General features: G+C 48.7%; 1 protein-coding gene across 2 annotated transcripts in view; it reads left to right on the top strand.

Annotated features, from left to right (window-relative positions):
• PSTPIP2 (proline-serine-threonine phosphatase interacting protein 2) overlaps nucleotides 1-12464 on the top strand; it is a 172721-nt gene that overhangs the window by 130211 nt on the left and 30046 nt on the right. For both annotated transcript variants that reach the window (XM_040336265.1, XM_040336257.1), the window contains exons 8-9: nucleotides 2597-2642; nucleotides 9728-9807. In XM_040336265.1, the coding sequence (XP_040192199.1) occupies nucleotides 2597-2642; nucleotides 9728-9807 (126 nt within the window). The remainder of the gene's footprint in view (nucleotides 1-2596; nucleotides 2643-9727; nucleotides 9808-12464) is intronic.

Genomic DNA, 12464 nt, shown 5'->3' with positions numbered 1-12464 from the left:
AGAACTGAATACGCTTAAATTTACGCCGGCGTAGATTCAGAGTTACGACGGCGTATCTACTGATACACCGGCGTAACCCTACCTGAATCCAGCTATATATCTACAGCACATGGTCCATAGTAGTGTGATCAGTGAACTGTAGATATAATATGAAGAAAAGAAAAAGGAAGGTGGCATGCCTGGTGTTCAGAGTGGATAATTGTTCTCCTCATTGCTCTATATCAGGGGTCCCCAACCCCCGTGCAGCGGCCCACTGCCGGGCTGTAGCCTGTTTGCAGCCAGGCCGCCGACAAGGCTGCACTTTCAGGGGTTCGGAGGTGGCGGGCGAGCAGAGAGATGACATAATCTCTCGTCGCCTACCACGCATCACAGCTGTTCTGCCCTCACAGCCGGCCACGAACACAACATTGACGCACCTGGCAAGTGACAAGCCGAATCTGTTGGCACGTGACAATCTGCATCTGTTGGCAGGCGACGGTGGCAAGCTGAATTTGGTAGCAGGCGATGGTGGCAAAAGACATGCTACACCTGGTGGTAGGTGGCGGTGGCAAGTGACACACTCGGGGCTCCCACTGATTCTGCATTATGGTTGAACTATTTTTTTTTTTTTTTATTACAATGTAATAATGGAAATGATGTGCTTCAATCATGCTGACACCATTTCAACCATGGTGCTGGGATGATCGAAGCGCAAACACAAGCCATTGCCTCCACAAATCGCAAAATATCGCTTACCCCCCATGCGGGCCTTGGCATAATTTTCTTTCATGCAGCTGGTCCCAGGTGTCAAAAAGGTTGGGGACCGCTGCTCTATATGACAAAATAATTTTTAGTAGTCCTGAAATTAAACAAATAACAATAATGGGCAGAAAAGAAATGTAGACAGTTTACATTGGTGGTCATTGGTTGTTAGTAGAAAATGGACCTCAATACATTGGGTCAGTGGGAGAAGGCCGCGTACACACGATCGGTCCATCCGATGAGAATGGTCTGATGGACCGTTTTCATCGGTCCAAACCGATCGTGTGTGGGCCCCATCGGTCAGTTAACCTTCGGTCAAAAAAATGAAAACTTGCTTTAAAATTGAACCGATGGACGCCTAACCGATAGGTCAAAACCGATCGTTAGTATGCAAAAGCATCGGTTAAAAACCCGCGCATGCTCAGAATCAAGTCGACGCATGCTTGGAAGCATTGAACTTCGTTTTTTCAGCACGTCGTTGTGTTTTACGTCACCGCGTTCTGACACGATCGGTTATTTAACCTATGGTGTGTAGGAAAGACAGACCATCAGTCAGCTTCATCGGTTAACCGATGAGCACGGTCCTTTGGACTGTTTTCATCGGATGGACTGATCGTGTGTACGAGGCCGAAGAGTTCACGTCTATTGGTGGTTAGAGGAGAATGTCCCCTTACATTGGTGGTCAGTAGGAGAAGGACCCCATTACATTTGCTGTCAGTGGGGTAAGTGCCCCCTTACATTGGTAGTCTTTTGGAGAATTACCCCCTCTTACATTCATTGTCAGTGGGAGAAGGGTCACGTTTACATTGGTGATCAGTGGAGAATTGCCTTTTTACATTGCTGATCAGTGGGAGAAGAAACTCCTTTACATTGGTGGTCAGTGGCAGAAGAGTTGTCTTTACATTTGATGCTTAGTGGAGAATGGCCCCCTTACATTGGTGGTCAGAGCGAGAAGTGGCACCTTACATTGGGAGAAGGGAACCTTTACATTAGTGGTCAGTGGTAGAAGGGCCCCCTTACAATGGTGGTCAGTGGAAGGAGGGCCCCCTTACAATGGTGGTCAGTGGGAGAAGGGCCCCCTTACAATGGTGGTCAGTGGGAGAAGGGCCCCCTTACAATGGTGGTCAGTGGGAGAAGGGCCCCCTTACAATGGTGGTCAGTGGGAGAAGGGCCCCCTTACAATGGTGGTTAGTGGGAGAAGGGCCCCCTCTTACAATGGTGGTCAGTGGAAGAAGGGCCCCCTTACAATGGTGGTTAGTGGAAGAAGGGCCCACATACAATGTTAGTCAGTGGGAGAAGGGCCCCCTTACAATGGTGGTCAGTGGAAGAAGGGCCCCCTTACAATGGTGGTTAGTGGAAGAAGGGCCCCCTTACAATGGTGGTCAGTGGAAGAAGGGCCCCCTTACAATGGTGGTTAGTGGAAGAAGGGTCCCTGTACAATGGTGGTCACTGGAAGAAGGGCCCCCGTACAATGTTGGTCAGTGGGAGAAGGGCCCCCGTACAATGTTGGTCAGAGGGAAAAGGGCCCCCGTACAATGTTGGTCAGTGGAAGAAGGGCCCCCTTGCATTGCTGGTCAGAGGGAAAAGGGTTCCCTTGCATTGATGATCAGTGGAGAAGGGCCCCCTACTTTTGGTCTTTAGGCCACTCATCACATTTGAGGAGCACAAGGAAATTGCAGGCGGGGATGGGGTGGGCCAGCTCATGAGTTTCTCTACAAAAGATGAGATTTGTATATTATAGTGAGTGGGGTATCAGTGCTTCTAGTGAGCTGACAATCTACATGACAGTACTTGCAGGAGCATTGGTGAGAACAGCTTTCTCTGAGCTTTGATCTTTATGTTGTTTTCTTACCAGATATATGCAAAGTTGGCTCATTCCAAGGTGACATTGGAAGATGCAGGTGAGCTATAATTTATATATATCTCATTTAAAAGAAAACTTGCCACAATTATAGTACAGCGGAACCTATACTGTACAAAAGGGGTCTCCAAACCCCAAACAACGGGCCAGTTCACTGTCCGTCAGACTTTAGGAGGGCTGGACTGTGGCCAGTGGCAGTAAAAAATGCTCCAGCATCAGTGGGCATAAACAACGTCTCAGGCTTGGTATTATATAGCACCTGTGGTCAGTGTAAGGAGGAATAGTGTCCCATGGATGATGTCAGTGGGAGAAAGAGTTCCCTTTAGTTTATATCAGTGTGAGAAATAATGCCCCATCGTTGGTGTCAGTGGGAGGAATAGTGCCCCATTGTTGGTGTCAGTGGGAGGAATAGTGCCCCATCCGTGGTGTCAGTGGAAGGAATAGTGCCCCATTTGTGGTGTCAGTGGAAGGAATAGTGCCCCATTTGTGGTGTCAGTGGAAGGAATAGTGCCCCATCATTGGTGTGAGTGGAAGGAATAGTGCCCCATCCTTGGTGTCAGTGGACGTAATAGTACCCCATCATTGGTGTCAGTGGAAGGAATAGTTCCCTACTGCTGTTATCAGTGGAAGTAATAGTACCCCATCATTGGTGTCAGTGGAAGGAATAGTGCCCCACCCTTGGTGTCAGTGGAAGGAATGGTGCCTCATCCTTGGTGTGAGTGGAAGGAATGGTGCCCCATCCTTGGTGTGAGTGGAAGGAATAGTGTCCCATCCTTGGTGTCAGTGGAAGGAATAGTGCCCCATCGTTGGTGTGAGTGGAAGGAATAGTGCCCCATCCTTGGTGTCAGTGGAAGGAATAGTGCCCCATCGTTGGCGTGAGTGGGAGGAATAGTGCCCCATCCTTGGTGTGAGTGGGAGGAATAGTGTCCCATCCTTGGTGTGAGTGGGAGGAATAGTGCCCCATCCTTGGTGTGGTTGGGAGGAATAGTGCCCCATCCTTGGTGTGAGTGGGAGGAATAGTGCCCCATCCTTGGTGTGAGTGGGAGGAATAGTGCCCCATTGTTGGTGTCAGTGGGAGGAATAGTGTTGCATCCTTGGTGTCAGTGGAAGGAATAGTGTCCCATCCTTGGTGTGAGTGGGAGGAATAGTGTCCCACTGTTAATGTCAGTGGGAGGAATGGTAACTTATGGTTAGTATCAGTGGGAGAAATACTGCCTCATATCAATGGAAGCAACGGTCCACGGGCAGCAGTGTGGAGACCACTGCTGTGCAAAAGACACTTTATTTACTTTATTTACAAATCATATGGAATATGTGAAAGCACATGTCCCTGAATGCACATGAAAAAAATGACTTTGCCAAGAGTATTACAAAAGTTGTCATGGCTGATGTTTTGAAAATGCTAGCTGCCTGGCAGTCATGCTCATCTTTAGAAAATCACTGGTGTGATTGGCTCAGCAAGATGGCCAAGCAACTGTAATACAGAGACCATATAGATTCCTAATAATAATTCGAGATTTTCCTAGCTTGTGACGGAAAATATTAATTATATGAAGACAGGAGGCGAGTATCTTGCATTTATCTTTCTTTAATAATGCCCATAGCAGAAATACAGTAAACATTTATTGTAACTTAAAAGAAAAAATTCAAAGAACTACCCTTCCCAGCAGTCCCTGGGCCAGCGTAGCCCCTCCCAGACCGTAGCCTATATAAGGGACTGTCTGAGGTAACCTATTCCTCTTTCTTCATGCGAATTAGTGTAAACAGGAACCGAAAGTCCAATTAGACATCTCCGCGGCTGCCGGGAACCTTCCGACCGGAACACAACATCTGAATCTGGAGGAAACGAAAGGACAAGGCCAACACGGACCAACTTCATCCGGACCAACTTCATCCCAACGGGGACTATAGGAAAACCAAAACCATTCGGAGCCGACCGGTCAGTCGTCTTCAGGAACATGGACCAACGGATTCAGTCAACGGCATCCCGACTCCGGATCTGGAACTTAGTAGGAGCCTCCATCTGCGGTGAACTAAACCCATGGATCGAAACGGAACAGCAATCCCGACGGGGTTAGTGAAAACGAACTCCCGGGGCGTACCAGCCTCCGACTTGCAGGGTGTGTGGTTCAACAGTCTAGAACGAGAGAGAGACAACCTCATGACAGGGTTGGGTCGGGAGGGAAGATACTCGCCTCCTGTCTTCATATAATCAATATTTTCCGTCACAAGCTAGGAAAATCTCGAATTATACCTCAGACAGGAGGCTCATATCTTATGCAAGTTCAAAGCTATAAAAATGCATATATAGATGATAACAAATGAAACAACTACAAAATTGATATAGATATGTGTTCCTCCGATCCAAGCAGAATTGGCGGAAAGCAATCGTGGTTACCAGTCCGCCGCTAGCCGTAAATCCTATAGGGAGCCGCCCGGGGTGATGACCTAGGAGCCACCGCTCCTCTGGAGGGGTGGGCGCCCAACGGGGTTACGTAAGACCCTGCCATTTCCATGATTGATCGTACCCCTCTGGCTAGCGTAGCTGAGGAAACCGGAAACTGAGGTTTAGCGTAGGAATGAGGAGTAGGAAGAGATGCGAAGATCGCAGTGGGACCGTGAAGGACTAAGAAATCCGTAGACAACGGAGTACGATGTGCGGGGAAGAACGGGTAGAAAAAACCGATGAAGTCCCGCCGCTGTACTACGCACGACGGAAAAACCCCGACTCTCCGAGGCGGGATCCGACGCCTGGAATGGCCAACGTCGTGACACCCGATATGCGTCTGACGGAATCAGACACGAGGGGGCAGTAGCTCAAACGACAATAACCTCCGACAGAGTGAGATTGTCCCCCCAGTCCTGGCGCGTGGTCAGGACCACTGATCACCTCCCAAGAGCGTTGATACCCTGGGTGTGATGGGCGTTGAAACTTAACGCTTACTAAGTCGGTACACCATGGGTGTTATCCCACCGGTAGTAAGTCTACAAGGGAGCGGTAGTCCGAGTTCACAGCGCGGAAGGCGCAGGGGAGCTATAGGACCTCCCGGACTCAAACGAGTCCACCAGGTAGTTGGTCATCTCAGACGAACGCCTTCATGAGGTTAACTTGTCGTTGATCACCAACTAACCCAGAGTCCTCCGGATGATCGAAATGTATATCTAGTCCCAAGGCCTAGATCAAGGCAAGTGGAACCCCCGTTATAAAAGAAAAGGTCGCTGTCCGTGACCGACACCCCGAAAACCCAACCATGCGAAGAGAAGTAGGACGTGCGTCGTGAATAGAGGGTGCAGATCCCCGTACAGACTGGGGAGAGAAAGGATCCCATAAGGGAGCAAGGGCCAGGAACACTGACCGGTGCAGTCGTCAGTCGATGGACTTGGGCGGGTAACGAGAATTCCAATCTAACACCATAGCGGAAGTGCCTGGGGTACATTTCGCAGCTGGAACTATGTCGCGTTCCAGGCAGAAATGTCAGAGATCTTGCTAGATCCGTTAGGATTTTGGGTCAAGGACCCCCCAAGCGAAGGTCGTACTGGACCGCGGATACGGTGTCCATACGCAAGAACACACCGTAGGTGGACGTGTGTGGCATTAGAGTCCTGATGGCAAGACGGTCGTCAGGATTTCCACGTGTGAACGTGCAGCAGAGACTCCGCGGTGGGCCACGCCCCTCCTGTGGACGAGGGACCGCATCGAGTACCCCAACCGAGGTGGTTGGCAACCTATTCCAAGATGAATCCGTTGTGGAGTTGCAGGTGGACCTGCCGGGCCGTCTGTCGACCTGACGTAGCCACCACCGTAGTTCAATTATGGCTTCCGTGTCCAGAGTGACGACGTCTGCACAGTGAAGCCCCTGGCAAAGACGTAGGGACTGAGACTCTGAAGGTCTCGATAGTGAAAAGAAGCTGGACAAATGGTATGGATTAACGCCGGAAACAGGCCGACCAGTCGAGCCAGTCCGCGTAAGGATACCCGTCGTTAGCCCAGCACGATACTGACCTTGTGCAGATAGCGGCCAAGTGGTCATGGGTAGCCGAAGGATCACTAGGTTGGTGTCCACCAAGAACCCTAAAACTCTACCTCCTGAGATGGGGAGAGGATAGATTCCCGTGATCTATGGGAAACTGTCCCGGAGGCGTGTTCGTTCGCCAGGCGAGGGGTACGAGCCATTAAGAGTAGGTCGTCCAAGTAGATAATCAACCTCACCCTTTGTGTCGCAGAATGTCGTCACTGTATACAGTAATTACGAGAGATTTCTCAAGTTACTACCGGGCGATAACCGCCCTCCTTTCCTGACCAGGAAGACGTTGTTGGGGAAACCCGGGGAGAGCGGGTCCGTCTCCACTATCGTTTGGGTGAACCAGAGGCCCTGCAATTCGTTGTCTATTAGGGCGGTGTTCAGGTCTGAAGACCGAGGAAAGAGGGACTAGGTCCATCTCCGGTCCTATAATCCTGATAGACCGGCACTGTACCGTGTTAGACTTTGATGACGTTTGGGCTCATCCGGGATGGAATAGAGCCCTACCGTCTTGGAATATCTTAATCAGCGTGATCCCGACTAGCCTGCCCTCGGTGGTCGGACCGGGGTCTGATTCGGCTAGGTGAGACAGCTGGGGAACAAGCCACGTTAAGATTCGAGCGGCGGTGTCCAGTCGGACCCGTAGTGTCCACGCATCCCAAGAGGCGACCGCCTGTTGGGCCCAGCCCCGATTTGGGACAGGTCAGTCGGCTGTTCAGCGGCGTGGCCTGCTCACTAAGGTGTGGGATGATGGTGATAGGTCCCAAAGATCCAAGGCCCTGGTCTGTATGATCCGAAGGACCTCTCTATTCCCAGCTTGGGGGATTTCCCGTGTATGGTGGGATACCCCCAGGGTATGGGGTTCACCTCGGGAGTGTGCACAGCCATAAATGGTAAAGGAAGGGGGTTACGCCCTGAAAATGATTCGGTGAGTTTTTCAACCGATCTCCGGGTCCATTATGTGATATATTGGATCACCTCGGGCGGAGGTGCCCAGTCATCGGAGTGTGGATGGCATATCGCCCCCGGATCTATAATGGCTCTCTACGAGAATCCATAGAGTGCCACCCTGGGAACAGGGTTGGCGTCGTCATAGAGCGCCATGTGCCCACTGCTCTAACACTCATCATCATTCTCATCATCTACAACCTCAGACTCAAGGTGTTAGCCGCCTCAGACTCCGCGGACAACTCTGGAAGAGTCCACGAATGGGTCTGGCTTAGTCCGTCTAACGGATCGCTGCCTCTGCATGTGCATCTCCCCGAGGCTCGGGGGTCGGTCGGAGTCTGGGAGGGCAGTGGGTCGGCAGTCCGGGTAGGGTACTGCCTGGGACATATTATTTACTTCCCCTGTCGGGGAGTCAAGGGCCACAGAAACGTGGCAGCGTTTTGGAACGCCCAGCCCTTCTCAGGGGCGGTAGACCGTTGCCGGATGTTCCGGGCATATGGTGTGCAGGCGGGGGGAACCAACGCCATTGGTCGTAAAGATTGGTCTACCGATCAGTTTTGGCAACTGTGTAACACTGTTGAGATTTGGCCTCCTAGGACTGTGTCCACCCTATCCGGGGGACCGGGATGAACAATGCCAGGATATTCATTAAATTGTAGAATCTTTGTACAATTCAATACATTTTTTTATACATATTTGTATAATTTATTTATATAATGAATATATAATTTGTATAATCCATCTATAATTTATTATTTGTCGTAGATTCGGTTATTTAAATTATTTAATTTAATTTATTTATTTATTAGATATTGATTCATTGGAATGAAATATATATATTTATATATATATATATCTGAAAAGATGTACTGCCATCTAGTGGTTGAAAGCATGGTGAAACAGCAGCAGGTTCCTGGCTACGACACCGCTGGGAAGGACATCCTGCGGTGTGAGGGGAGCCTGACGAGATTCTAACTCCAGAGGCGAAGTCTCGCGAGACTACGGCCTCTGGAGTTCTTATTGGCCCTAGGTTGTGAGGGACGGAACGGTCCATGAGAACCGTTCTCCCCCGTCTCGCTCTCGATACCGAGAGAGGCACCGAAAGAGAGGAGAGGAGCGGCCGCGGCGGAGACCCCGCCCCCCACCTGAGCGCGCGAAGGGGAGCGTGGGGAGGGAGGGGGGGGGACAGTTGCCCAGGCATGGCGCCCGCCGAGGGAGCGAATGAAAAACAGCGCGGATCCCGCACGGACGCCGCAGTGCTCCGGCGTCAAAGAAAGGGAAAAAAACCCGAGCAAAGAATCAAAGAATTGGAAACAAACAAACGTGGCCTCTCAAACATATCTGCCTGACACCGCTCCGGTGTCAGGCAGACAGAAATAAAGCGCAGAAACGGGGGATAGCAGGGAGAACCCCCAGTATTCCACATCTTCCAAAAACTACAGAACAATCATTTCCGACAAAATACCTGACACCGGGGCATTCGGTATCAGGGAGGAATTCCAGGGAAACTCCCCATGTTCCACAATACCTCAAACATATCAGTCAAGACTGAACAAAATCACCCGGTATCAGAGACCATATATACAATCAAACAATAAAGGTACATGAAACACCTATCTTGTAAATAATAAAGGTACATGAAATACTTATCTTGTGTGCTCTGCCATGAGCAGAAAGAAAGAGGAATAGGTTACCTCAGACAGTCCCTTATATAGATTACGGTCTGGGAGGGGCTACGCTGGCCCAGGGACTGCTGGGAAGGGTAATTCTTTGAATTTTTTCTTTTAAGTTACAATAAATGTTTACTGTATTTCTGCTATGGGCATTATTAAAGAAAGATAATGCATAAGATATGAGCCTCCTGTCTGAGGTATAATTACAGTGCTGACAATGTACACAGCACTTATTCTACATTCACATCAGCCCCTGCCCTCTAGAAGCTTGCAGTTCAAGGTCCTTCTCTCACATGCATACACATACCAGGGGCCAATTTATAAATGAGCCAATCAACCTACCAGCATGTCTTTGCAGTGTGGGAGGAAACGCAGGAACGTGAAGGACATGCAAACTCCATGCAGGCGGTGTCCTGGCCAGGATTCAAACTGAATGGATGCATAAATAGATAGACACTGAACTACGACGTTCTATTTTTCAGATAAGACGTACCAGCAAAATGTCAACCTATTGGATAAAATCCGGGAAGACTGGCAGTCTGAGCACATAATGGCCTGCGTGGTATGTACAGTATATTCTATCATTCTACCTCTATGACTCTGCAGAGACACTCCGATGAAAACATTGGCCCAGATTCTCGTAGATCGGCGTATCTCCTGCGGCGGCGTAACGTATCCGATTTACGTTACGCCGCCGCAACTTACACGGGCAAGTGCTGTATTCTCAAAGCACTTGCTCCGTATGTTGCGGCGGCGTAGCGTAAATCACCCGACGGAATTCAAATTCGGCGGGTAGGGGACGTGTAGTATTTAAATTAAGCGCGTCCCCGCGCCGAACGAACTGTCCGTAAAATATCCCAGTGTGCATTGCTCTAAATGACGTCGCAAGGACGTCATTGGTTTCGACGTGAACGTAAATGCCATCCAGCCCCATTCACGGACGACTTACGCAAACGACGTAACTTTTTACATTTTCGATGCGGGAACGACGGCCGTACTTAACATTGGCTGCGCCTCATATAGCAGGGGCAACTTTACGCCGGGAAAAGCCTAACGTAAACGTCGTAACTTTACTGCGTCGGCCGTGCGTACGTTCGGGAATTCGCGTATCTAGCTAATTTGCATACTCGACGCGGATTTTGACGGAAGCGCCACCTAGCGGTCCAAAAAAAAAATTGCACTTAAGATCCGACGGCGTAAGAGACTTACGCCTGTCGGATCTTATGGATATCTATGCGTAACTGATTCTTATGCCCCGTACACACCATCACTTTATGTGATGAAAAAAAATGACATTTTTAAAAACGTCACTTTAATTGACCGTGTGTGGGGGAAAACGTCGTTTTATGTCTTCTAAAAAACGACCAAAAAAAATTGAAGCATGCTTCAATTTTATGTGTCGTTTTTCAAAACGTCAACTTTTACTTCACAGAAATTGACCGTGTGTAGCAAAAAACGTCTTTTAAAACTATGTTTTTTCACCCGCGCATGCCCAGAAGCTACTTATGAAGCAAGCTTCAATGGAAAAACGTGGTGGAACGTAACCTCACTTTGCTAGAACATTGTGAGAAAAACGATGGTGTGTAGGCAACTTCGTCTTTGAAAATTGAAGTTTCAAAAACGTGATTTTTTACTTCACAGAAAATGTCGTTTTTTTTCATCACATAAAGTGATGGTGTGTATGCGGCATAAGAATCAGTCGCATAGATACGACGGGTCCGATTAGGACTTACGACGGCGTACATGGCGCTGCGCCGTCGTAAGTCCTTTCAGAATCTGGGCCATTGACTTTGCAGTGTTGGTTTTTCTCTTTCAACCTTAGAGTGCAGTAACACATACACGATATTGTCAAAAGTTTTGGGACACCTGCCTTTACACACCCATAAACTTTAACCAGCCCCGGGAAGAATTTACCCCCTTCCCGACCAGAGCACTTTTTGCGATTCTGCACTGCATCGCTTTAACTAGCAATTGCGCAGTTGTGCGACGTTGCACCCAAACAAAATTGACGTCCTTTTTTTTCCCCACAAATAGAGCTTTCTTTTGGTGGTATTTGATCACCTCTGCGGTTTTTATTTTTTTACGCTATAAACAAAAAAGAGTGAAAATTTTGAAAAAAAACACATCTTTTACTTTTTGCTATAATAAATATCCCACATTTTTTTCCCTCAGTTTAGGCCGATACGTATTCTTCTACATATTTTTGGTAAAAAACAAAATCGCAATAAGCGTATATTGATTTGCACAACAGTTATAGCGTCTACAAAATAGGGAATAGTTTTATGGAATTTTATTATTCATTTTCCTTTATTAGTAATGGCGGCGATCTGCGATTTTTTAAAAAAAAATTATTGGGACTGCGACATTATGGTGGATTCTTTTGACACTATTTTGCGACCATTGTCATTTATACAGCGAACAGTGCTATAAAAATGCACTGGTTACTGTGTAAATTACACCGACAGGGAAGGGGTTAAACACTAGGGGATGATGAAGGGGTTAAGTGTGTCCTAGGGGGTGATTCTAACTGTGGGGGGGCTGGGCTACAAGTCACACGACAGTGATCACTGATCCCGATGACAGGGAGCAGTGATCACTGTCCTGTCACTAGGCAGAACAGGGAAATGCCTTTCTTACAAAGGCATTGAGTCCGGGGGACCCATGGGCACGCTCACGCTGACATCCCAGTCTTAGGCCCCTTTCACACCGAGGAGTTTTTTCATTCGCTAAAAATAGCGCCTAAATACCGCCTGAGGGCTTTCACACTGAGGTGATGCGCTGGCGGGACCGCACCAAAAGTCCTGCCAGCAGCATCTTTGCCATTCCCATTGAAGCAATGGGCACCGCGGTAATACGCCTCCGCAGAGGCGCATTGACAGCGGTATTAACCCTTTTTCGGACGTTAGCGGGGGTTAATATCGCACCGCCAGCGGCCGAATACCGCCGCAATTCCGTGACAATTCAGACGTTCTAACGCCGCTAAAAATTTACCGCCACCGCACATCCCGCTCCAGTGTGAAAGGGGCCTTAGTCCGTAGGGTTCAGCATTGAGTTGGCCCATCCTTTGAAGCTATAACAGCTTCAACTCTTCTGGGAAGAAATTTGAGTTTTACATTTTATTTTTTATATTGGATATGTTTTATAGCAAAAAGTAAAAAATATTGGCCTGGATTCAAGAAGCAATTGCGCCTGTGTAACCAAAGGTTACACAGCGCAATT

This window comes from Rana temporaria, chromosome 1, assembly GCF_905171775.1.
Source record: "Rana temporaria chromosome 1, aRanTem1.1, whole genome shotgun sequence".
NCBI classification, from domain to species: domain Eukaryota; kingdom Metazoa; phylum Chordata; class Amphibia; order Anura; family Ranidae; genus Rana; species Rana temporaria.
This window is presented reverse-complemented; position numbering and strand designations above follow the sequence as displayed.